Source organism: Erythrolamprus reginae, chromosome 1 (genome assembly GCF_031021105.1).
Source record: "Erythrolamprus reginae isolate rEryReg1 chromosome 1, rEryReg1.hap1, whole genome shotgun sequence".
NCBI lineage: Eukaryota > Metazoa > Chordata > Lepidosauria > Squamata > Dipsadidae > Erythrolamprus > Erythrolamprus reginae.
In genome coordinates this window covers 402,141,297-402,164,739 of record NC_091950.1, presented here as the reverse complement: position 1 = coordinate 402,164,739, position 23,443 = coordinate 402,141,297, and the positions used below count along the sequence as shown (strand labels likewise).

The 23,443-nt window shown below is 41.3% G+C and overlaps 1 protein-coding gene across 1 annotated transcript in view; it reads right to left on the bottom strand.

The window, feature by feature from the left end:
* Window positions 1-22,550, bottom strand: part of DTX2 (deltex E3 ubiquitin ligase 2) — a 30,052-nt gene extending 7,502 nt beyond the window's left edge. The window contains 4 exon segments of the mRNA XM_070730462.1: window positions 3,065-3,167; window positions 3,504-4,122; window positions 9,657-10,039; window positions 22,447-22,550. Of these exon segments, the coding sequence (XP_070586563.1) occupies window positions 3,065-3,167; window positions 3,504-4,122; window positions 9,657-9,936 (1,002 nt within the window). The 5' untranslated portion in view covers window positions 9,937-10,039; window positions 22,447-22,550.
* Window positions 22,551-23,443: the final 893 nt, after the last annotated feature.

Genomic DNA, 23,443 nt, shown 5'->3' with positions numbered 1-23,443 from the left:
TATACAAGAGAAATGTTCTAATTTGAAACACAGATAGAGGAAAAGGTAGGCAAGGAAACTAATCTAGCCCAAGTATTAGAGCTACTGCTGCTTTCCTTCTCAGATTTCTACTAATTGTGTAGGTTAGATTTGCCCAGACAGAAGCAATTACATGATTCCGATGGGGTGCTGTTTTGTGGAGATAGAAACCAAAGCTATCTAATGTTGTCTCCTGGTGTTGAAATAGCCCTTTCCTCGGCTTAAGCTTATACCTTGTTCTGAAAAGGCAGCATTGCTTTAAAAAAGACAGGTCTCTGTTTAGAACTTGCAAATGAAGGTCACATATTTTTTTTAAAAATCTCATAGTTAGTAAATTCTGAATCCCAATGCATAGTGGTTGCCCAACTGATTTAAAATTGGAATTCTTAGACTGTTTTTAAATATTGGACTTTCAAACTGCTTTCTTGTACCTTTATATTTTATATATGTTGTGAGCTGCCCTGAGTCCTCGGAGAAGGGTAGCATATAAGTAAGTAAGTAAGTAAGTAAGTAAGTAAGTAAGTAAGTAAGTAAGTAAGTAAGTAAGTAATAAAATAAATAAATAAATAAATAAATAAATAAATAAATAGCCCAATGCAATTCTAAACTGCAAGTTAAACCAACTGAGTACAAAATATTCATATCTATACCAAAGGTGTTATTTCAAAAGGCAACTGGACTTTCCTTTGTTCCCTTAAAGATGTTTCGCGGAAGTTTTTTGGGTTCTGACTGAACGGTGGAGGATGGAATGATTTATGATCAATTCTCCACCATTCAGTCAGAACGGAAGAAGCTTCTTGGATGAGAAGTGAAACGTCTTCACAAAGGGAAAAAAGTCCAGTTGCCTTGTGAAAAAAAGCACCTTTGGGACAACCACGACCTGGATGACTGAGAATCTCCATAGATATTCATATCTGTATATGTAAATTGAGATAGAAAACTATAGATAAAGTTTTTTTAAAAAACCTTATTACAATTGATATGGAGTATTCTGATCTTTCATGCAATCTAATGTAAAGAATAAGGAAGATGACCTTAACACAGATGTATAGGATCTGTTATCAAGGCAAAAGTGAAGGAAATATTAGTTCAGATTCTTTAGCCACCCTGTTCTGCCAGTAGCTTATTTATTTATTTAATAAATTTTACAGGCCAACCAACTCCAATGGACTCTGGGTGGCTCACAATAGTAACAAGGATTTAAAAAGCAGTGTAAAAATGGATCACAGTATCAACAACAGCAAAAAGTATAAAAAACATAATGCTCTCTACATGGGGCTACCTTTGAAAAGTGTTCGGAAACTTCAGGTCATGCAGAATGCAGCTGCGAGAGCAATCATGTGCTTTCCCAAATATGCCCATGTTACACCAACACTCCGCAGTCTGCATTGGTTGCCGATCAGTTTCCGGTCACAATTCAAAGTGTTGGTTATGAACTATAAAGCCCTTCATGGCACCAGACCAGATTATCTTAGGGACCGCCTTCTGCTGCATGAATCCCAGCGACCAATTAGGTCCCACAGAGTGGGTCTTCTCCGGGTCCCGTCAACTAAACAATGTCGCTTGCTCGGGACCCAGGGGAAGAGCCTTCTCTGTGGCGGTCCCGGTCCTCTGGAACCAACTCCCCCCAGAGATTAGAATTGCCCCCACCTTGCCTTTTGTAAACTTCTTAAAACCCACCTCTGCCGCCAGGCATGGGGGAACTGAGATACTCTTTCCCCCTAGGCCTTTACAATTTTATGCATGGTATGTCTGTATGTGTGTTTGGTTTTATAATAAGGGTTTTTAACTGTTTTAATATTGGATTGTTATATGCTGTTTTTATTACTGTTGTTAGCCGCCCCGAATCTACGGAGAGGGGCGGCATACAAATCCAATAAATACAAATCCAATAAATAAATAAATAATAGCCCTTAAAAACCATACATACTCTCAATCACTCATGGTCCCAGGCCCGGGCCCAAAAAGCCAGGTCTTAACGGCTTTCCGGAAGGCTGGCAGGGTGGGGATAATGCGTATCTCTGGAAGCAGTTGGTTCCAAAGTGTCAGAGCCGCCACAGAGAAGGCCTTTCCCTGCGGTCCCACCAACCGACATTGTTTGCGGACTGGACCTGGAGAAGACCAACTCTATGGACCATTATTGGCCGGTGGAGATATGAGGTAAAAGGTGGTCCCGTAAATAGTCTGGTCCTAAGACATGTAGGGCTTTAAAGGTAATAACCAACACCTTGAATTGCATCCAGAGACTGACTGTACCTCGGTACACCCACTATAACTCATGCGGCTGCATTTTGATCCAGCTGTAGTCTCCAAATGCTTTTCAAGGGTAGCTCACGTGGAGAGCATTGCAATAGTCAAGGCGTGAGGTGATGAGGGCGTGAGTGACCGTGCGAAGAGACTCCTAGTCTAGGTAGGGTCGCAAAATGTGCCAGGGTGGCGCAGCAGGTAGAGTGCTGTACTGCAGGCCACTGAAGCTGACTGTAGATCTGAAGGTCAGCGGTTCAAATCTCATCACCGGCTCAAGGTTGACTCAGCCTTCCATCCTTCCGAGGTGGGTAAAATAAGGACCCAGATTGTGGGGGCAATATGCTGGCTCTGTTAAAAAGTGCTATTGCTAACATGTTGTAAGCTGCCCTGAGTCTAAGGAGAAAGGTGGCACAAAAAATCAAATAAATAAGTAAGTAAGTAAGTAAGTAAGTAAGTAAGTAAGTAAGTAAGTAAGTAAGTAAGTAAGTAAACAAACAAACAAACTGGTGCACAAGGCGAATCTATGCAAAGTTCCCCCTAGCCGTAGCTGAGAGATGTTGCTCTAGTCTAAGGATCTAGGAGGACACCCAAGTTGCAAACCCTACCAGAGGGGGATATCCCCCCCCCCCCAGCACTAGAGAAGGACAATTGTGTTCTGCTAATAGCTTTCCAAGGCTTTAAGGAGTTTCTCCCCCCATCATCTACGATTTGGCTGATTTTCTAAACTGGAATTACAGTATGCCGCAGCCTGAAATTGATACACGGATCCTTGACCTGAAACACTGGGACACTCACTCACTTCAGTGGCAGCTTCCCTGGGCTTGGAAAGCAAAAAAGAAATCTGCAATTTTGCTTCTCCCATCAGGATATAAAGCCACTGGGAAATTGCATTCTCTGGAATGCTATTGAAAAAAAGAGGAAAAGCCATTTTTCCAATCCATCAGCCAAAAAACCCCGGCAAACCCCCATAAATTTCGGACTACTGACTTTTTCTATCAGCTGAAGAATCAAGCTATTTAAAGAAAGCACACTGTCAAACAATGATAAAACAGCCACAGAGATCTGATTCCCGGTGACACAATGACTCTCCCATTTTATTATCGACCTGAGCCTTTCGGGGAGTCAATAACTGTCTGAGAAGCAAGATAAAAATACCGCAGTATGTCTATAAATAATCCTACTCTTGGATGGGCCACTGACATCTAACATAGCCGGAAGGTCCTTTAGGAAAGCATTACCTGGTTCCTTTGGATGCTGTGTGCGCCGAGCTGGACCCACCTATGGCTGCAGATTGTGAAGCCAACCCAGGACTCTGCGCGTTCAGCCTTGGCATCGATCTGGCTCCAGAGAGGGTGGGTTTATTGTAAGGCACGAAGCCCACCAGAGAAGCACCGAGTCCTGAGTTCCTATTGGCCCCCTGCATACCAGGAAGGGATTTGGGAGTCGTTCCCGATGAATGTCCGGGAAGATTCACCATTGAGTGCCGATACCGTGAGGTTATGGGGCCAGTTCCACTATTCAACAAGCACTGTTGGCACGAACAGGTGGGCCCACTGTGAGCAGGCCCTGTGGCTGCGGCTATGGGGTACGGGGAGTCCACACACCGACGGATTCTTCGCTGGTACCCGGTGGTTTTATTGGTCTGGGTCTGCGATACAAAATCAATCCCGTAATTGTAACCAAAGGTCCCAAGGTCCACCTGAGGGCTGCTGAGCGAGAAAGCTTGCTCCAAGTATACACAAACACTCATCTCGTACGGAAGCCAGCTTCCTTCGTCGTTCTGCCACTCCCAAACCACTCCCTGTCCAGGTGCCGAATCAAGCTGGAAGACGTGTCGGTGTACAGCTCTCATGGTCCCTAAGAAGGGGGGGGGGGGGGAAATTCACGACAAATCAGAAAATAAAACCAGATGCTGTAAAGGAAGAATTCTGAGAAAACATAGAAACATCGAAAATTGACGGCAGAAAAAGACCTCATGGTCCATCTAGTCTGCCCTTATACTATTTCCTGTATTTTATCTTAGGATGGATATATCAGGAAAGACTTAATGAACTCAATCTGTATAGTCTGGAGGACAGAAGGGAAAGGGGGGGGGACATGATCGAAACATTTAAATATGTTAAAGGGTTAAATAAGGTCCAGGAGGGAAGTGTTTTCAATGGGAAACTGAACACAAGAACAAGGGGACACAATCTGAGGTTAGTTGGGGGAAAGATGAGAAGTAATGTGAGAAAATATTATTTTACTGGAAGAGTAGTAGATCCTTGGAACTAACTTCCAGCAGACGTGGTCGGTAAATCCACAGTAACTGAATTTAAACATGCCTGGGACAAACATATATCCATCTTAAGATAAAATACAAGAAATAGTATAAGGGCAGACTAGATGGACCATGAGGTCTTTTTCTGTCGTCAATCTACTATGTTTCTATATGTTTATCCAAGGCATGTTTAAATTCAGTTACTGTGGATTTACCAACCACGTCTGCTGGAAGTTTGTTCTAAGCATCTACTACTCTTTCAGTAAAATAATATTTTCTCATGTTGCTTCTGATCTTTCCCCCAACTATAAATGTCACTACAGAGCACTGCACACCAAGACAACTAGATACAAGAACAGTTTTTCCCCGAATGCCATCACTCTACTAAACAAATAATTCTCTCAAGACTGTCATCTTTTTACTAAATCTGCAGTTCTATTACTACTAGTTTTTTCTCATCATTCCTATCAACCTTTTCCTCCCACTTAGCACTGTATGACTGTAACTTGTTGCTTGTATCCTAAGATATTGATTGTTTCTTCATTGCTTATTTGACCCCTACAACAATCATTAAGTGTTGTACCACATGATTCTTGACAAATGTATCTTTTTCTTTTATGTACACTGAGAGCATATGCACCAAAACAAATTCCTTGTGTGTCCAATCACACTTGGCCAATAAAAATTCTATTCTATTCTATTCTATTCTATTTTAACCTCAGATTGTACCCCCTTGTTATGTTCACTTTCCTATTAAAAACACTTCCCTCTTGAACCTTATTTAACCCTATAACATATTTAAATATTTCAATCATGTCCCCCCTTTCCCTTCTGTCCTCCAAACTATACAGATTGAGTTCATGAAGTCTTTCCTGATAAGTTTTATGCTTAAGACCAGAAGTCTTCAAACTTGGCAACTTTAAGATTTGTGAACTTCAACTCCCAGAATTCTCCAGCCAGTCTTAAAGTTGCCAAGTTTGGGGACCCTTGCTTAAGACCTTCCACCGCCGAGTATTAATTGCTGTGATATTTCTCGTTCGCATTAGACAAGGAGAAAAAATAAGAACACCAGGATACATTATTCGACCATTTTTGCAGCAGTCCGTCCAGTAGATCAGATATAGAAAAATATTTTGCATCACCAGCTATCTGATTATTTCTTCAGAAGAAATGGCAGATGTTCTGCCAAGGAGCATTTGCATTCATGGCAGCGCCATTAAGTAGGATCCGGCGTGGCCCTGTGGTTAGAGTGCAGCACTGCAGGCCACTTCAGCTAACTGCTAGCTGTAGTTCAGAAGTTCAAATCTCACCACCGGCTCAAGGTTGACTCAGCCTTCCATCCTTCCGAGGTGGGTAAAATGAGGACTCAGATTGTTGGGGGCAATAGGCTGATTCTCTAAACTGCTTAGAGAAGGCTGTAAAAGCATTATGAAGCGGTATACAAGTCTATAAATACTATTGCTATTGAAAATCAGGTTCAAAATTAAATATCGCTTTGAAATTGGCCAACTTCCATTGTGTTTGAATTGATACCTTGTTTTGCATTTAAAAAGCTAACTGCTTATCTATGGGTTATTTAAAAACACACAATATAACAATGCTCATTTTGACTTTTCCCTCCTTCCTTTTTCCTTTGCATCGTGTTATTTATAGCTGGAGACCGAGGACAGGAACTGTCTTAACTGCAGCATTTATTCATTTTTAAGCATTACATATTGTCATAAATTAAACCAGTTTGGCAACAGGGTTAAGGCATCAAGCTATCAACCAGGAGACTGTAAATTCTAGTCCCAATGTATGCACGAAGACAGCTTGGACCAGACAAGCTCTTCCAGCCATATAAAGCAAGCAGTGGCAAGTCATACCTGGAATCTGGCCAAGAAAACTGCAGAGATTTGCCTAGGCCAGTGAATAGTGAACCTTTTCCCCCTTGGGTGCTGAAACCACATGCACCCATAATTTAATGGATGGAAGGTATGTATGAGATGAATGAAATGAATGATTGGGTCAGCCTGCCTAGCGATGTAGAGGCGGGAGGGATTGGAGAGCCTATCTCTGGGGTGGAAGAGGGCCAGAATATCCCGGTGCTGCTGGGGAGAGGCAGATAAGGTGGGAGACATGGGACAAGCCGTTTCAGGGGAACAAGGGAATGCTGCTTGAAAGTGATCCCCTGTTCCGGCCCCATGGACTCAGACCAGGGCTCTGGTGATGAGTATAATCTGGGCCCTGGACTCAGGCTGCTGCTGCTCAATGCCAGGTCGGTTGTGAACAAGGCTCTCCTCATCCGAGATTTGATCATGGAGGAGGAGGCTGACATGGTATGTGTGGCTGAAACCTGGCTGGGCCCAGAAGGAGGAGTTCCTCTCTCTGAGATATGCCCAGCAGGGTTTCAGGTATGGCATCAGTCATTTGGCGGGACCCAGGGGAAGAGCCTTCTCTGTGGCGGCCCCGGCCCTCTGGAACCAACTCCCCCCAGAGATCAGAATTGCCCCCACCCTCCTTGACTTTCGTAAACTTCTCAAAAGCCACCTCTGCCGTCAGGCATGGGGGAATTGAAATATCTTCCCCAGGCCTATATAATTTAGGTATGGTGTGTTGTGTGCATGTTTTTTAAATTATGGGTTTTTAACTTCGTATTATTAGATTTGTATTGTACATTGTTTCTATCACTGTGAGCCGCCCCGAGTCTACGGAGAGGGGCGGCATACAAATTTAATAAATAAATAAATAAATAAATAAGTCATGACCCCAGGGAAGGGGGGGAGGAGTGGCTATTGTAGCCAAGGAGACTATTAGCCTACGCAGACTCGCTGTTCATGAGATTGCGGGTTGTGAGTCCCTCTTTGTGAAGTTGGACTTAGGGATTCAGGTGGGCCTTCCGGAAAGCTGTAAAGACCTGGCTTGTTTGACAGACCTGGGGCCATTGACCTGGGTGGGGTAGGGTGGGATGATTAGGGAGGATGGCCCATGAATGTCTGGATGACTGTAACTATTTTAATTGAAACATGTTTTATATGGATCGATACCTGTTTTTATTGTGAGCTGCCTTGAGTCCCTAGGGAGATGGGTGACACAGAAAGAAAGAAAGATAGATAGATAGATAGATAGATAGATAGATAGAAAGATAGATAGGATAGATAGATAGATAGAGATAGATAGATGATAGATAGAAAGATAGGATAGATAGATAGGATAGATAGATAGATAGATAGATAGATAGATAGATAGATAGATAGAGATAGATAGATAGATAATAGATAGAAAGATAGGATGGATAGATAGATAGATAGATAGAGAGAGAGAGAGAGAGAGAGAGAGAGAGAGAGAGAGAGAGATAGAATAGATAAGATAGACAGACAGACAATATGAGTTTAGGAATATCATAAATACAGGCCAGTTGCCAAGAATTTTGATCCTGACTACTGGTGTGCCGCAAGGGTTGTAAGTATGAAAAATGGTCGTAAGTCCCTTTTTTCAATGCTGTTGTAACTTCTAACAGTCACAAAACGGTCAGTCATAAGTCGAGAATTACTTCTATAAGCTACTGGTGCAACGAACAGACAGACGCCATCAGCGTCCCCCATTTCCTTCATTTAGCCATTATCTCCATTGCTCTCAGCTGAAACTCTAAATGCTCACAGCCTATTTCGAGACAAGCTGCTGCTTCCTTCCGTGTCAAGACAGGTGGTTTCCTGTCATTTTTCTCTCACTTCCTGTGAAGAGACCAGATTGTCTGGAAGCAGAATCCAGAGTTGCGTTTTCCGCAGGGCGTGCTTCAGATGATTTGTAGAGGGTTGTTTTATTTATATAAAATCCATCTGATCTGCAGTGGAGGTTAATGGGCTGCGTAAAAATAACTCAGAACTCAAATTCTATTTTGTGGGAGGAGGGAGCCTGCGAAAATAGAATGCCTGCATTTTAAAAGAAATGCAGAATCTTTTATGATTAGTTATCATTGGTATCCGTCGTAGATATCCTGAAGATAGCTGTTGGCTGCCAGCTATTTTACATTATTTAAACTATTTTTTTAAAATGTTATTTAGTTATATACATTTTAAAAAGTACAAAGAAACACTAAACAAAACAATACATTTACATTTATACATAGTATATACCTCTAGGAATATCTTACGTAAGTTCGCTCAATGATCGATTTTTGCTTATATATAGTTTACTATAAATATGTTTTCATTTTTAAATATGTATATATTTATAATATTTGGATGTTATATATTTTATTTAAGCTATTAACATTGATATATTTAGAAGATAGAAATAGAATGGGTTCACACACCATACATTATCCATGATTTAACAAGTCACAATTTACTCAGCCCATACAATTCTCTAAGTCAACAAATCCTATTAAGGCTTAGTCAGTTTGTGTAAACAAACACACACAACGTTTGCCCTTATAAAGCTAGAATTGTTTTGTGGGAGATACTGTTCTCCTATATTTCATAATAAAACCTGAGGCCAAGAGAATATTGATAACCTAATAACTGAGATTTAATCCAGGTTTACAGCTCTTTCTCAGCACTTCAGACTGGAGAATGCTCTACAAAAATTATTCTTAACCAAGCAATTTTACTGTATGGGTCCAAAGACGGGCTACAAGAATGGTGGAAGGTCTTAAGCATAAAACTTACAAGAAAGACTTAATGAACTCAATCTGTATAGTCTGGAGGACAGAAGGAAAAGGGGGGACATGATCGAAACATTTAAATATGTTAAAGGTTCAGGAGGGAAGTGTTTTTTAATAGGAAAGTGAACACGAAGAACAAGGGGACACAATCTGAGGTTAGTTGGGGGAAAGATCAAAAGTAACATGAGAAAATATTATTTTACTGAAAGAGTAGTAGATCCTTGGAACAAACTTCCAGCAGACGTGGTTGGTAAATCCACAGTAACTGAATTTAAACATGCCTGGGATAAACATATATCCATTGTAAGATAAAATACAGGAAGTAGTATAAGGGCAGACTAGATGGACCATGAGGTCTTTTTCTGCTGTTTCTATGTTTCTATGTATGGACTCCCATAATTCCTTAGTCACCATTGAGAAACATTGCTCTCCATCATGATGGATGTGTCCATTCTTAAGCTATATCCATAAGCAGTTGCTTTTTACCTGTATCTTGCCGGAACTGGGTGAGACTCGGTAGGTCAATTATGTAGGGAGCCAGAGTTGAATCAGCCTGTCCCAAGGGTATGCTGCCATTGACAGGCCAGGTTCCCAGTGATCGCCGGCCTTTCACCATGAGAACCTGGAAAGACTGCTCAATGTAGCTGCAGACGCTACTTCGGTATGGCCTCCACCGGCCAAACTCATCCTGCCACTCCCACACGGCCACTCCTGGATCCGTGAGGGACGGCGGAGGCCCAGCAGATGTACTTGGCAGAGTTGCCATTTCTGAATAGATTTTGCCCACTTTAAAAAAATGGGCAGGAACCTGGAAGCGGTGTTAATTCAGTATCCAATCGGTCATCTTCAGCAACAATAGGTTGACAGACCTGTGACGGAAAAAAGGAAAGGGCGTTAATCACGAGAGATCAATCATCATCAATCAGGGTTTTTAGTGTTTTTAAGTTATTAGATTTGTCGTACATTGTTTTATTGTTGCTGTGAGCCGCCCTGAGTCTATGGAGAGGGGCGGCATACAAATCTAATAAATAAATAAATAAATAAAATTTTCAGCTGTTAGCAGATGACCTACAGTGCAAAAGTTGGAATAACACCCCCTCTTCCAAGACAGATTCTATTTAGCCCTTTAATTCCTGAGCTACAGTCTCTTAATACAAATGATCTATTTAGGTTTGAATATGCTTTCGGAGATTAGAATTGCTCCCACCCTCCTCGTCTTCCGTAAACTACTTAAGACCCACCTATAGGTTCGATTACTGCAACGCTCTCTACATGGGGCTACCTTTGAAAAGTGTTCGGAAACTCCAGATCGTGCAGAACGCAGCCGCGAGAGCCATCGTGGGGCTTCCAAGATTCGCCCACGTATCTACAACACTCCGTGGCCTGCATTGGCTGCCGATTAGTTTCCGGTCACAATTCAAAGTGTTGGTCATGACCTTTAAAGCCCTACATGGCATTGGACCAGAATACCTCCGGAACCGCCTGCTACCGCACGAATCCCAGCGGCCGATAAGGTCCCACAGAGTTGGCCTTCTCCGGGTCCCGTCGACTAAACAATGTCGTCTGGCGGGCCCCAGGGGAAGAGCCTTCTCTGTGGCGGCCTCGGCCGTCTGGAATCAACTCCCCCCCGGAGATTAGAATTGCTCCCACCCTCCTTGTCTTCCGTAAACTACTTAAGGCCCACCTATACCGCCAGGCATGGGGGATTTGAGACACCTTTCCCCCAGGCTTATTATAATTTATGTTTGGTATGTATGTGCTGTTTGGTTTTTAATTATGATAGGGTTTTTAGTTTTTTTTTTTTAATATTAGATTTGTGTCAGTATACAGTAATACTGTTTTTATCGTGTTGTGAGCCGCCCCGAGTCTTCGGAGAGGGGCGGCATACAAATCTAATAAATTATTATTATTATTATTTATTATTATTATTACTGTGTTTCTCCAAAAAGAAGGCCAGGTGTTATATAATAATTAATTTTTATTTACGGTCAAAGACCATCAATATGTATTAATAATAATTAAAAGGAAAAAGAACAGGAAACAGGACTTTTGGCTGAGCAACCAGGCCAGGTGTTATTTCTCTTTGTTTCCCGAAAAAACAGCTAGGCCTTCTTTTTGGAGGGTTCTAATTACTTTTCTAGAAAAGTGGTTTTTATTTTATTTTTTTTACTTTCCACATAAAATCTTACAATATAATGTAGCTTCTATTTTTGTTATAATAAAATAACGTAGCATTAGTCAGTCATACAAAATCAAAAGACAAATTCTTAATTCCTATCTATTCAATTTTGGTATAAATCATACTCCCTTGTTCCCACTTTTCTAATTTTATTTGTCTTCTAATTGAATTCACCTTTAATATTCCTTCAAATATTAATAAAATCAGTATCTCTAGCCTCTTAAAAACTAAGCAGTGGTGTGTGTGTGTGTGTTTCTAACTACTGACTCACCTCGCAGAGGTGGCACCAAAAGCTTTGCCCAACAGGAGCCCGCTGCTGGCCCCTTGCCGCCACTCGCACACATAACACCAGCCTCCGTTTCACTTTCTGGTGCCTGCCGGAAGGCATCTGAGGATAAAATGGAGGCAAGTGTGATGTGCGTGAGTGGCGGCAAACAGCTGCAATAGAAGTCGAGGCAGGTATAAGGATGTGCGAGACCTGGTAAGTAGGGTAGCTCCATCACCTCTATCTCCAACCTAGCTAATATTTTTATCTGTGTGCCTTGCCCTAACCCCTTCACCCTGGCATGGGCGGGGGTCTTAATTAGGGCTAATTTTGTAGGTGGGGCTTAATTTGATCACATGCGCTCAAAAACGTGATAGGGCCATGATTTATTTATTTCTTCATTCATTCATTCCTTTGATTTTTATGCCGCCCTTCTCCTTAGACTCAGCGAGGCTTACAACATGTTAGCAATAGCACTTTTTAACCGAGCCAGCATATTGCCCCCACAATCCGGGTCCTCATTTAACCCACCTCAGAAGGATGGAAGGCTGAGTCAACCTTGAGTCGGTGATGAGATTTGAACCACTAACCTACAGATCTACAGTCAGCTTCAGTGGCCTGCAGTATAGCACTCTACCTGCTGCGTCACCCCGGCTCTGATGGTGAAACTATGGTACGCATGCCACAGGTGGCATGTGGAGCCATATCGGAGGGCACACGAGACATTGCCCTATGTCAGCTCCAGCCCACCAGATGATTTTCAGCCTTGGGGAAGGCCGTTTCTCCCTCTGGAAGCTTCCTGAAGCCCCGGAGTGAAAAAGACTGCCCAGTGAGCAAACCGGAAGTTCAGAAAAATGGACTTCCGGTTTGCCTGCTGTGCTGGTTTTTTTGCACTCTGGAGGGTTCAGGGAAACTTCCTGAAGCCCCGGACTGTGAAAAATAGCCCAACGGGCAAACCAGAAGTTCAGAAAAACGGACTTCCGGTTTGCCCGCTGCACTGTTTTTCGCACTCTGAAGCTTCAGGAAGCTTCCCTAAACCTCCTGAGTGCAAAAAAGCAGCACAGCAGGCAAACCGGAAGTCCGTTTTTCCGAACTTCCGGTTTGCAGGTTTGGCTGTTTTTTCACCGTCCAAGGCAAGGGGGAGTGCACATGCGTGGGGGGAGGGAAGGGATGTGCTCTCTCCATGGGGCTACCTTTGAAAAGTGTTCGGAAACTTCAGATCGTGCAGAACGCAGTCGCGAGAGCCATCGTGGGGCTTCCCAGATTTGCCCACGTTTCTTCAACACTCCGTGGCTTGCATTGGCTGCAGATCAGTTTCCGGTCACAATTCCAAGTGTTGGTCATGACCTTTAAAGCCTTACATGGCATTGGACCAGATTACCTCCAGAACTGCCTGCTACCGCACGAATCCCAGCAACCGATAAGGTCCCACAGAGTTGGCCTTCTCCAGGTCCCGTCGACTAAACAATGTCGTTTGGTGGGCCCCAGGGGAAGAGCCTTCTCTGTGGTGGCCCCGGCCCTCTGGAACCAACTCCCCCCGGAGATTAGAACTGCCCCCACCCTCCCTGTCTTTCATAAACTACTCAAGACTCACTTATACCGCCAGGCATGGAGGAACTGAGATATTCCTTCCCCCTAGGCCATTACAATTTATGCATGGTATGTTTGTGTGTATGTTTGGTTTTATAATAAGGGTTTTTAGTTGTTTTAGTATTGGATTGTTACATGCTGTTTTTGTCATTGTTGTTAGCCGCCCCGAGTCTACGGAGAGGGACGGCATACAAATCCAATAAATAAATAAATAAAATGTGGCCACGTGGATGCAGGCCAGCACACACACCCACACCCTTTTGGCACATGAACCAAAAAAGGTTCGCCATCACTGTGACAGGGCTTCTTTTCAAGGTGGCTCGTCTTTTTTGGAGAAACATGGCACTTCTCTAGAAATCTCATTCTACTTCCGCTACCTGAACTGTACTTACAATTAGAAAGTTTCCCTGTCATTCAACCATAATCTCTGTTCCTGTAATTTAAGCCCATTATTCTATTTCTGGAACATTAAGCAGATAAATCACTGCTGGGGGAGAAAGGTGACTAAGCAGCAGTGAGAGAGAACTGGAAAGTTAGGTCTTTGCTGCCACAGTTATTAAAATAACTAACCATCCCTAGCACTAGGAGAAGTGCACCTTCATAATTTTGAATGGCTGTTAAATGAATGGTCGTAAATTGAAAGCTACATGTAGTTCTTATTCATTGCAGTCTTTAGTGGTAGTACTAGTAGTAATAATAATAATAATAATAATAATAATAATAATAATAATAATAATAATTTATTAGATTTGCATGCCGCCCCTCTCCGAGAACTCGGGGCGTCTCACAACAATAATAACAAAGTACAAATCCAATATCTAAAAACACAATTTAAAACCCTTATTAATAAAATAATCACACAACCCAATCAAACCCAAATCAAATAGCGATATAATCCAGGTAGTCCTCGATCTACAATAATTCATTTAGTGACCGTTTAGATACAATGGTGCTGAAAAAAAAGGACTTAAACAACTAACATAACAACTTCAGTGTTTTACTTAACAGCTGTGGCTAGAAAGGACGTAAAATGGAACAAGACTCGCTTAACAAATGTCTCATTTAACAACAGACATTTTGGGTTCCAATTGTGGTCATAAGTCAAGGACTACCTGTACAGGGCCACTTCTGAATGATTCCATCACAACCAGCACTAATTGCTTTAAATTTAATCTGAGACATTCCAAGAGCAGTTTTTAATATTCTAAAGAACTGGCAATAAAACTGCCACATCATATTCATGATATATATCCCAACATATTATACCTAATTATGTGCATTGTTCTCCTCTATGGGCTGAAAGAGTTTTGTTTGCATTTCCTTAATAATCTTTCAACTCCTAGATTTGAAAACATCCAGAAATGTGAAGGAATGATAGCTCGGTTATTTACATTAAAAAAAATCTCCTTCGGCCCATAACACTATACTCAATGATATCTGATAAACAAACTGAGCAAACAATCTATATTGCTTAAGTACTGTATATGCAAATACTTAACAGTTTATCTTTCCTCTACAGTAACATTCAAAAAGCAACTCTAAAAATATTGATCTGCTTAAAAATAGACAATGTGCGTGCTGGACTCACATAAATCAAAACGAACTAAAATAAAAAGTATTATACACTGCTCAAAAAAATAAAGGGAACACTTAAAACATAGAATGTAACTTCAAGTAAATCAAACTTGTATGAAATCAAACTGTCCACTTAGGAAGCAACACTGATTGACAATCAATTTCACATGCTGTTGTGCATATTCAACTTTGTACAGAACAAAGTATTCAATGAGAATATTTCATTCATTCACATCTAGGATGTGTTATTTGAGTGTCCACTTTATTTTTTTGAGCAGTATAGAATCGTAGGGGTGGAAGGGACTTCCAGGATGTTCTAGTCCAATTTATTCTTGAAAATCTCCAGTGATAGAGAAACTACAATTCCAGAAAGCATGTTGGTCCATTGATTAATTGTTCTCAAGAGTCAATGTGCTGTGTGATCTTAGCCTAGTTTACACTATCTCATAACGAGCATAAACAAACAAATCCTGACTAACTTATAAAGAAAATACTTCATGTTATCGTTTCCTCACCTGGTTGCCTAGAGGCAATTCTTGATTACAGCAAACCAGGTGAGGACACAGTAATCCTTGCCTTATTTGCTCCAGTGTCCTCACTTAGTTTGCAATAATGAGGCATTGCCTCCAGGCAACCAAGCCAGGAAACGATAACATGCCATAAGGACTCATTTCCAAAAAATATTACTAAGGTTTGCCTATGGATTAATGCTATAACAACCTTATAAACTACAAAGGTTTGGATATAAACCAATGGTTGCGGGATAAAACTGGATGCCATTGTTAAATCTATGGCAAATATCAACATTTATCTAAGATTGTCATATTGTCCCAAGCTATGGTATGGTCTGAGTAGTTTTGGTTAAGCACATATTATTGTAGTACAGTGGTACCTCTACTTACGAACTTAATTCATTCCGTGACCAGGTTCTTAAGTAGAAACGTTTGTAAGAAGAAGCAACTTTTCCCATAGGAATCAATGTAAAAGCAAATAATGCGTGTGATTGGGGAAACTACAGGGAGGGTGGAGGCCGTTTCCTCCCAGGAAATTCCTAGAGAGGCCCCATGGAGGCCTCTCCCCGCCTTTTCTGGTCCTGTTTCCTCCCAGGAGATTCCTAGAGAGGCCCACAGAGGCTTCTCCCCACCTTTTCCGGCCCTGTTTTCTCCCAGGAGATTCTTAAAGAGGCCCAATGGAAGCTTCTGCGTGCTTTTTCCGGTTACAGTTTTGGAGGCTCGGGTTTGTAAGTGGAAAATAGTTCTTGAACACCCGGTTCTTATCTAGAAAAATTCGTAAGTAGAGGCGTTCTTAGGTATATGACAGTTGCTTTTGGTTTAAGAATCATTACACAAACTTACACGAGCCGTATGACTCAGTGTAATGGTTCACTAACAGTTTCTCAAGTGAGTCAAACTAAGTAACTAAATTGGTTCATTAAAATGACAATCACTGAGGATTTTCCACAGGGATATCTAAAGGTCTACCATTTTATATGAACATAAACAGGGGAATGAAGAGAATTCCCCCTCTTAGTATTGGATTGTTATATGCATAGTTCCCTCTAAGCTGAGCAGTGAGCAATCGCTCACTTAAAAATCATCATCAACTCAAGAGTTTTCCAAACCTGCCCAGAAGCCGAGAGGGAAGGAGAGAGAGAGGAAGAGAGGAAGAGAGAGAAACAGATAGAAAAAAGAGAGGAAGAAAAAGAGAAAGAAAAAGAATGGGAGTAAGGAAGAGAGAAAGAAAATCAAAATCTAGTTTGAAACTAGCTCAACTATTTAAGTGGCATTTTGATATTGATAGAGTTGTCCTATTATGAGCTCACTGTTATAGACACACAGTACAGCATTTTATTTTGAAATTCTCTGAGGCAAAACAGGGTGGGTTTTTTATTTGTTTGTTTGTTTATTTATTTATTTATTTATTATTTCTGTGCCGCCCAGTCCCAAAGGGACTGCTGCTCAGACACTATACTTTTCCGCCCACCCCCCCAAAAAATTAGAGGGAACACTGGTTATATGCTGTTTTTATTACTGTTGTTAGCCGCACCCAGTCTACAGAGAGGGGCGGCATACAAATCCAATAAATAAATAAATAAATAAAATAAATTGCTGGCTGAGGAATTCTGGGAGTTGAAGTCCACAAGTCTTAAAGTGGCCAGGGTTGTATATTACTGAGTATGACAAAGACAATACTCAGTAATATACAACCTGGGCCACTAAATTCTAAATGTAAAACAGAGCAAGGCACCTTCTTCCTTATGTGGTGGTTATGTCCTGAAGCTAAAACGGTACTGGAGGCATTACCTGTGCTAAAAAGTTGATGGTAAAACAATTACCATCAGATTTGAACCACCCTAATGATGGCAAATTCATAATCTTCAACAGCAAATATCAGAAAATAAAACCTCTAGCATTGAGGTTATCTCCTACATAGATACACACTTAGGAGAGGAAATCTGACAAACATACTTATTTTAATTACCAAATAATTACCCACTTGTATGTTTAAATAAAATCTGATGGTCTTGTAATAATTTATAGAAAATGACCAAAGAATATAACTTAGGTTATCTGACAAGATGCCATGTGCTTGTTATTATGACCAAAAGCTTAATCATCTTTCATTAAACCAAAAAGATATCCATTCTTACACAAAAACAGCTTCCTTCCTGAGAAGGAAAACGGTTTAGCCTTCAACAAATCTGATTTCAAAAGAGGTCAAATGACCAAAACTACAGTAGTTCCTTTTGGCTTAAGAGACAGCAAAACAACTGTGTCAGATTTCTGGAGGTAATACTGCAATGCAATGCAAGTAAATGGTTTGTAACCACAGTGAAGGCTGGTGTAAGCCATAATTAGCATATAATCATGGGTTTGCTAATTGTGCTACAACCTGATTGGCTGTAACCTATATAAGGAGGAACACCCTTGCATGGGTGTGGTTTGTTATAGTTTCTGGTTTGTTATAGAGTGGTTTTGTACTGGGTGGTTTGTGGTTAGTGGTTGCAGTGGTGGGTATAATAAGAGTTATTTGATAGTATTATGGATAGTTCATTGTAGTGGTTAAATGTAAAGGTGGTACCGTGCTTCCTTTCTTATATTAATTTTTGCTCCAAAAGTTGTGCTACGTCTTATTTTTGGGGGGTGCCTTACATTTCTCAAATAAGACAAATTCACAGGCAGAAAAGCTGACACCCCCTAAGAAAGTGTACCGTACGGTACACTGATTACAGTACGGTACCTGTCAGTATGGCACACACACACACACACAAATGACGGCACTTATATGGTACAACAGTATACTCCCGCTATTGCAGCTTCCGGCCACCAGAGGAACTACAGTCTACGCACTGTAGTGGAGACTGTAATGGCGGTGAGACAGCAGCAGACTGTGTCTGCTGTACTGGACGGTACAAAGCGATGGAAGGGGCCAGCATTGGACGCCACATTATTACAGTACCGCTATGAACAGCTTTGAATGGTACCGTATGTTTTTCCACCGTACCGTATGTAAACTTGACTACGCCTTATTTTTTGGGGGTGCCTTATATTAGCAAATTCTGCAAAACCTCTGACATGCCTTACTTTCAGGGTACGTCTTATTTTCGGGGAAACAGGGTAGTTATTTAGAGAAGCAGTTTGATAAGAAAAGCAAAATATACTTTTACAAGAAAGTCTGCTGCAGTGTTTTTCATTGAAGACTTCAATTACAGATAGTGGTTAACTGTGGCTACTTGGTGGGATAACTTCCACATGCGCAGAACTCTCCCAACAAACTGTCCAACCCACTTCATGGATTTTTTGGGGGGGGAAAACAGGAGGTAGGAATATTAACTATGTCTTCTGCCTTGAGTTCACATACATTCCCGCACAATGTGCATGCAGAGTGACCACAGTTTATTGAAAAAATAAAGGGCAAATATAAAAAGGGGGCAAATTTAAAACAGGGGCCTAAAGACAAAATTGTTTTATGACTTTAATTTACAAAGGAAAATTCAAGAGCAAAACCCAAGACAATAAGTATTGTAATTAACTTAAAGGACATAATAAAGGGCTGTTCTTTATAATAAAGGATGCGTGGTAACTGTAGATAGGTGGATAGAATGAAAATGCAATCATCACCATCATGCCACCCCTCTTTTGGCCAAGGATAACAGTATGCTGCCCCGAGTCTGCGGAGAGGGGCGGCATACAAATCTAATAAATAATATCTCACACTGCTCACCAGAGCCTACAAAACTTTTGCCAGACCCATCCTTGAATACAGTTCATCTGTCTGGAACCCATACCACATCTCGGACATCAACACCCTTGAAAATGTCCAAAGATATTTCACCAGAAGAGCCCTTCACTCCTCCACTCGAAACAGAATACCCTACGAAAGCAGACTATCAATCCTAGGTCTAGAAAGCTTAGAACTACGACGCCTAAAACACGATCTAAGTATTGCCCACAAGATCATATGCTGCAACGTTCTACCTGTCAATGACTACTTCAGCTTCAACCGCAACAACACAGGAGCACGCAACAGATTCAAACTTAATATTAACTGCTCCAAACTAGACTGTAAAAAATATGACTTCAGCAACCGTGTTGTCGAAGCGTGGAACTCGTTACCTGACTCAGTAGTGTCAACCCCTAACCCCCAACATTTTTCCCTTAGACTATCCATGATTGACCTCCCCAGGTTCCTAAGAGGTCAGTAAGGGGCATACATAAGTGCACCAGGGTGCCTTCCCTCCCCTTTCCAATTGCCTCTCCTTATCTCATTTATCTTTTCTTCCTATCATATATGATACCCTATACTTTTATATCTTTTCTTCTTTCCTTTTCGTAATATATATTACTACATATCTATTCTCTTCAATGTGTATTATGTATTGGAAAAAATAAATAAAAAAATAAATAAAAAATAATAATAATGAATGTGATGACTGGCAACTAGGAAACCTGATCCAGCTATATACGTTTTCACTATAGGGAAATGTAGAGCTAAGTTTCTTTGTTCCTAAACTATGCTTCCTGGTATCATGCTCAGCCTAGATTATCGCAGAGACCAGGGATAAAAGAAAAAAAGAAGAGCCAATACCCTACTGGCAGGGGTCTCCAACCTTGGCCACTTTACCACTTGTGGACTTCAACTCCTAGAATTCCTCCGCCAGCTTTGCTGAAGCCCACAAGTCTTAAAGTGGCCAGGGTTGTATATTACTGAGTATGACAAAGACAATACTCAATAATATACAACCTTAGCCACTAAATTCTAATCTGACCTGCTGGAAATGTAAAATAGAGCAAGGCACCTTCTTCCATACGTGGTGGTTATGTTCTGAAACTAAACGGTACCGGAAGAAAATACATAAATAAATGCAAGAGGTTACACCCAAATTCTTCTTACTAAGAATCACTAGGAAGCAATACCCTTAAAAGCATTAAACACCTAATATTACACATTGGGACAGAGGCAGGGATCATATATGTGCAACAATTGAAAGATTCTCAGACATTTCTAGAGAAAGAAATTATTTTTAAAAATATGACTGTGCTGAGATGGATAGGCTAACAATGGAGTTAAATGGACAAAAGAACTCTGAATACCATAAAATATGGATTAAGTGGTACGAATGGACAAAGAAAAGAAAGATGACCAGGCAATGTGGGATGGGAACATAAAAACTGACAACAAGGGAAAGCAATGTAAAATGTATAAAGTATATAAGTATTATATACCAATGTCAGTAGCGGGTTGCTACCGGAATGGTAAAGGACATTGCACTGGTAGTAAAAATTAAGCTGCGTGCAGTTCGGGTGTGTTGTTCATGTGCATGTTTCAGCGAGATTTTGCTTCTGCGCATGCAGCAAAATCTTGTGAGCGGATGTGCAAGCGAGAGATTTGGGTGGTTTTTTGCTTTGCACATACGCGGGAGCAAAAACATCGTTGCAATCTCGCGCACACACTCGTGAGATTTTGCTTCCTGCGCATGCACAGAAGCAAAATCTCGCTGGGATGCATACGCAACAGACCCAAAGCTGCGCCTGCAGCTCACCGGTAGCAGCAATAGGAGGAATCCGCCCCTGATCAATGTATATATATGGATGTGGATCTGCTTAGAAATAGTAAGATGTGAAAAATAGAAAAATCAAGATGCAGTTCCATTGAGCACTACACGTTGAGTGCGGTTGGTTAGCCAGTTTTGAACCCATCTGGTGGTGTTGCTGTCCACTCCACATTTTTCTACTTTATCTAGTAGTAGATTATGGTCTACTTTACATATGAAGAATGGTTGCAGGAACTGGGCATGGCTAGTTTAATAAAAAGAAGGACTAGGGGAGACATGCTAGCAGTGTTCCAATATCTCAGGGATTGCCACAAAGAAGACGTCAGGCTGTTCTCCAAAGCACCTGAGGGTAGGACAAGAAGCCATGGGTGGAAATTAAACAAGGAGAGAAGTAACTTTGAACTAAGGAGAAATTTCCTGATTGTTAGAACAATTAACCAGTGGAACAGCTTGCCTCCGGAAGTTGTGAATGCTCCAACACTAGAAGTTTTTAAGAAGATGTTGAACTCACCTCTGCCGTCAGGCATGGGGGAATTGAAACATCTTCCCCAGGCCTATATAATTTATGTATGGTATGTTTGTGTGTAAGTTTCATTTTTAAATAAGGGGTTTTAGATATTTTTAAAATATATTGGATTTGTCATTGTACATTGTTTATTATTGGTGTGAGCCGCTCAGTCTGTGGAGAGGGGCGGCATACAAATCTAATTAATAATAATAATAATTATTATTATTATTATTATTATTTGTCGTCTGAAGTAGTGCAGGGTTTCCTGCCTAAGCAGGGGGTTGGACTGGAAGACTTCCAAGTTTTCTTCCAACTCTTGTTTGTTGTTTATTATTATTATTATTATTATTATTATTATTATTATTATTATTATTATTATTATTATTATTATTATTAATACCAAAAAAGTAGCCAAGATTGGAGACCCCTACCCTACTGTCTTATAATTTGTCCAGAAAGGCTGTGGTGTACAAAAGTGGACACGTTTCTTTACATGCTGAGGACAGGCTGATTTCAATGCTCCATGTAAACTCCCTCTCCATCACGAAAAACAACACCCCAACGTGACAAGTCGCCCCCACTTTTCAGTCTTTTCAATCCTGCTGGCTGGGGAATTCTGGGAATTGAAGTCCCCTCGTCTCCAAGTTTGTTACAGTTAAGAAAACGCTGACTTGAAGCAACTACGGGGAGGAGTGTCAAAAATACGAGAAAGAGAAGAGGGGGCAAAGAATCGGGGAACCCCCTTTTTCTCCCGTTTTTTGGAAGTAAGACAACATAGACCTGATTAGGTGGCTCGGTGGCTTAGAAACTGAGCTTGCCGACCAGGAAGGTTGGCAGTTTGGCGGTTCGAATCCCTAGTACAGGTCTCCTATGGGCTGGACTAGATGACCTCCAAGGTCCCTTCCAACCCTCTTACTCTTACCTCTTATACGAGACCAAGCAGCCCCCCTTCCTTGCACCTCCATTGTAAAGGGTGGTGGAAAAAAGCCTCCTTCAAGATCCTTCTTCGGAAACTTATTCTACCCTCCTCCTCCTTGGAGAGAAATCCGCTACCAACCTCCCACCACCACACACACACCCTCCGCCCACCAGCCGAGGCCTCACCTGAAGCGGCTACCGGAAAACCACTCCCGAAAGGGGGAAAGCGACAGCTCCACCAACAAACCCCGCATCGCCTCCTCCGGGTGACGGAAATGCGCACGCGTCGGCCTTGTTCCTTCCCCCTTCCTGTTTCGACGCCCATGCTTGGGGGGGCGTTGGCGCGGAGCTTCGCGGGAAATGTAGTCTTTGAAAACTGTTTTACCCTCCTCGAAGTCGGGGCGGTTCTTCTTGCCGCGGTGCATCCTGGGCAACGACGTGATAGAGTTGGGAGTTGGACTCTCCCCCCCCTCCTATTTAAAACTAGTTTTTTTCTCATCATTCCTATCACCCATCTCCTCCCACTTATGGCCGTGTGATTGTAACTTGTTGCTTGTATCCTTAAGATTTTTATTAATATTGATTGTTTCTTCATTGCTTATTTGACCCCTCTGACAATCCTTAAGTGTTGTACCTCATGATTCTTGACAAATGTATCTTTTCTTTTATGTACTCTGAGAGCATATGCACCAAACACAAATTCCTTGTGTGTCCAGTCGCACTTGGCCAATAAAGAATTCTAGTCTATTCTGTTCTGTTCTATTTTTAAATAAAAAATTATTATAGTGAACTTCAATAATCCATTCTATTAACCCATTAAATACATGGAATCACTGAACTATATTAGAAACTAAATAATCTGACAATTACATCTTACATAAGATTCCTTATGCTCACCCAAACAGAATAAAATCAAAGCCAAATGAATAATGCTAGTTGCATGCACTTGTATTTATAAATTAATCAAGTATAGTAACTGAAAAATACAAGTTATAATTTAACAATTGACCTTTGTTGTCAGGCATGGGGGAACTGAAACACCTCCCCCGGGCATGTACATTTTATGTATAGTATGTTTGAGTGTGTGTTTGTTAGCAAAATGGGGTTCCTTTTTTAAATATTTTAAATTATATTTGGATTTGTTATGAATTGTTATGTTGTGCTGTGAGCCGCCCCGAGTCTG